The sequence below is a fragment of the Cariama cristata genome, unplaced genomic scaffold (assembly GCF_000690535.1).
Source record: "Cariama cristata isolate BGI_N322 unplaced genomic scaffold, ASM69053v1 scaffold19271, whole genome shotgun sequence".
Lineage (NCBI taxonomy): Eukaryota > Metazoa > Chordata > Aves > Cariamiformes > Cariamidae > Cariama > Cariama cristata.
This window is the reverse complement of record NW_009601204.1, coordinates 35,344-37,904: the sequence shown is the minus strand read 5'-3', so window position 1 is coordinate 37,904 and position 2,561 is coordinate 35,344. Positions and strand designations below refer to the sequence as shown.

Genomic DNA, 2,561 nt, shown 5'->3' with positions numbered 1-2,561 from the left:
CTGTCCAGCTGGTCAGTGGGGATGAAACCTGAATTTGGGAGTGCTCTACCTTCACTGGGCATGACTGGAGCTGTGGGGCTGGATCTCGTCCTTCCCACTGCTACCCCGCAGCTGCACCGCACCCCTTGAAATGGAAACGGGAAGGCGGAGAACAGGGGCTGGGGACCAAGAGTTGGTAAGAACAGGTCGGATACCTCGACCTGTCCAGCTGGTCAGTGGGGATGAAACCTGAATTTGGGAGTGCTCTACCTTCACTGGGCATGACTGGAGCTGTGGGGCTGGATCTCGTCCTTCCCACTGCTACCCCGCAGCTGCACCGCACCCCTTGAAATGGAAACGGGAAGGCGGAGAACAGGGGCTGGGGACCAAGAGTTGGTAAGAACAGGTCGGATACCTCGACTGGAGGTAGCCAGATGTGTGAGGGCTTCTCAACTTCTGCCTTCCCATGGCCATGAAAACCGAGCGGAAGGGCCCACGCGGCGTTGGCTGGTGTCCGTGCCCAGGCACATTAAATGACCCGATGCCACCAACGCCACGCTGGGTCCTCAGAGGCTCCTCTGAGGAGGAAGAGAGGAAGGAGGAGGGAAGAGAGACCTCAGAGTGACTAAGGGAACGATGGGCTGTGCTTGGAGCTTGGTGGGCGTCTGGTTCTTTGTTTCCTTTAACGGTCATCTCAAATTTAGAGTGTACTAAACCCAGGTTTTCTGAACCCATCTGCACCATAATTTTAATAAAACATGCCTGTAATGAACGCAGTGAGTTTCTGAGTGCCACTGCTGCAGCCCCCTGCTCTGAGGTGAGAACGAACAACTAAGGTTAATATTCAAAGCAAAAATAAGTTTGAAAAATTGTTTTCACATTTAGTAACTAACTGAAGGTCATTGTAGAAATAAGTCTGTGACTCTTCTGAAAAATGCAATGCCTGATTTTTCCATTCTTTGGCATCCATTTTTTATTGGCCATCCACAATTGCACTGCGTGAGAAAAGCTACTGATAGCAAAGACCAGGCAGCTCCGATTTGCCAACTTTTTATGTTATCCTTTGTGGTGCAGATGAGATGGACTGGAACATTTGCATTCCCTTTGCCCGCTGGCTCTGTCCCCCTCCCCTGGGAGGTCCCCACCTTCCTGGAAGAGTCACCCCGACAGCTTTGTCTGCGGGTGCTGGGGATAACCCGGTTGTGTCCGACCGCGGTCTGGGGGGTCCAGAGCACTACAAAAGGTCTTTGGGGATGGAAAGCGGGAGAAGTTGGTGGGGGTGCATTCCAGTTCTTGTGGGTGCTTAGGAACAGCCCCTAACAGAGCATGAAAGTTGCCAAAAAAGAGAATGAGTAACACCAGTATCACCCAAACACAAGTCTGTGAGTTACTTACAGATTTCCCCCCACAGCACGGCAATAATACAGAGCCAGTTCTGTGTCCCTCTTCACCCCGTCTCTCTCTGTGGCTCCTAGCATTTCCTGACGGCCATGGGAGGTCTCGTAGCCATCCCGCTGATCCTCTCCAAAGAGCTTTGCCTCCAGCACGACCTCCTCACCCAGAGCCACCTGATCAGCACCATCTTCCTTGTCTCAGGGATTTGCACCCTGCTGCAAGTCCTCTTTGGAGTCAGGTAAGCCAAATGCAAGAAACGGGACACGTGACAAAACCGTTCGTAGATGCGATTGCTACGTCTGCTGCAGAGTTTATCTACTGGCGAGGGTCGTTCGCTCCCCTTGGGCAATCAGGGCACGTGAAATCGCTGTAGGTGATGGCCTTGCAGGGCTACCTCGCTGTTCTGACTTTTCCATCTCCTGATACTCGACGCACCTTTTATTGGGCTTATAAGGAATCTGTCCTGCAAAATAATAAAGCGTTGGGACATGCAGCAAAGAGTATCCGCTCGCTCCTTACCCCAGGCATCCCCCAGCTGAGGCAGGACCCTTTTGATGTGGGCCTGGGGTGAAGGGAGCGCAGGTCCTGTAGGAAGCTCTAGGGCAGGGGGCAGCTGGGAGACACTGAAGCCCACCTGCCACCGCTGAGGGACTCGGAGGAGCGAGTCGGCGCCGCTTCCCGTGCTCAGGGAGTCGTGGCCCAACCTGAACGTAAGCAAGGTAGGTCCTCCTGGCTGCCAGGCTGTTGAGGAGCCGGTGGTGAGGAGATGAGCACGGACTCGCCATTCAGTACCCAGAAAATGGCGTACCTAATAAGGGACATGACTGCAAGCACTCCCCCTTGCCACAAAGACCCCGTACCTTTGCTGGCCTTGCAAAATTTCTTTTATTTCCCTTGTCATAACGCTGGGCTGCTTCTCTCTTTCCACAAGCATTTTTTTCCCCCAGTATGGTGGGAACCCGTGTTTCTTGCTTCAAAGGCAAAAATCACACATTCTTTGGCTTCCGAACCTGAGGGACCCGGTTAAAACTCCTTTACCATCAAATCACTGGTCAACTGCCAGCTCCACAAAATGTTTTTACTCCTCCCGTTTGTTTCCCCACTACAACTTTTCCATCTGTCTTAAGAAGTGGCTGCAGCCAAACCTCTCTCTGGAGGGTGGTCCTCTTCTCCTACATGGCTGCGGG

At 52.9% G+C, this 2,561-nt stretch overlaps 1 protein-coding gene across 1 annotated transcript in view; it reads left to right on the top strand.

Annotated features, from left to right (window-relative positions):
* Nucleotides 1-1,454: 1,454 nt before the first annotated feature.
* Nucleotides 1,455-2,561, top strand: part of LOC104169458 (solute carrier family 23 member 1-like) — a gene marked incomplete at its 5' end in the record, with an annotated part of 15,528 nt that continues 14,421 nt past the window's right edge. Inside the window, 1 exon segment of the mRNA XM_009710376.1 lies at nt 1,455-1,612. Coding sequence (XP_009708678.1) covers nt 1,455-1,612 — 158 coding nt within the window.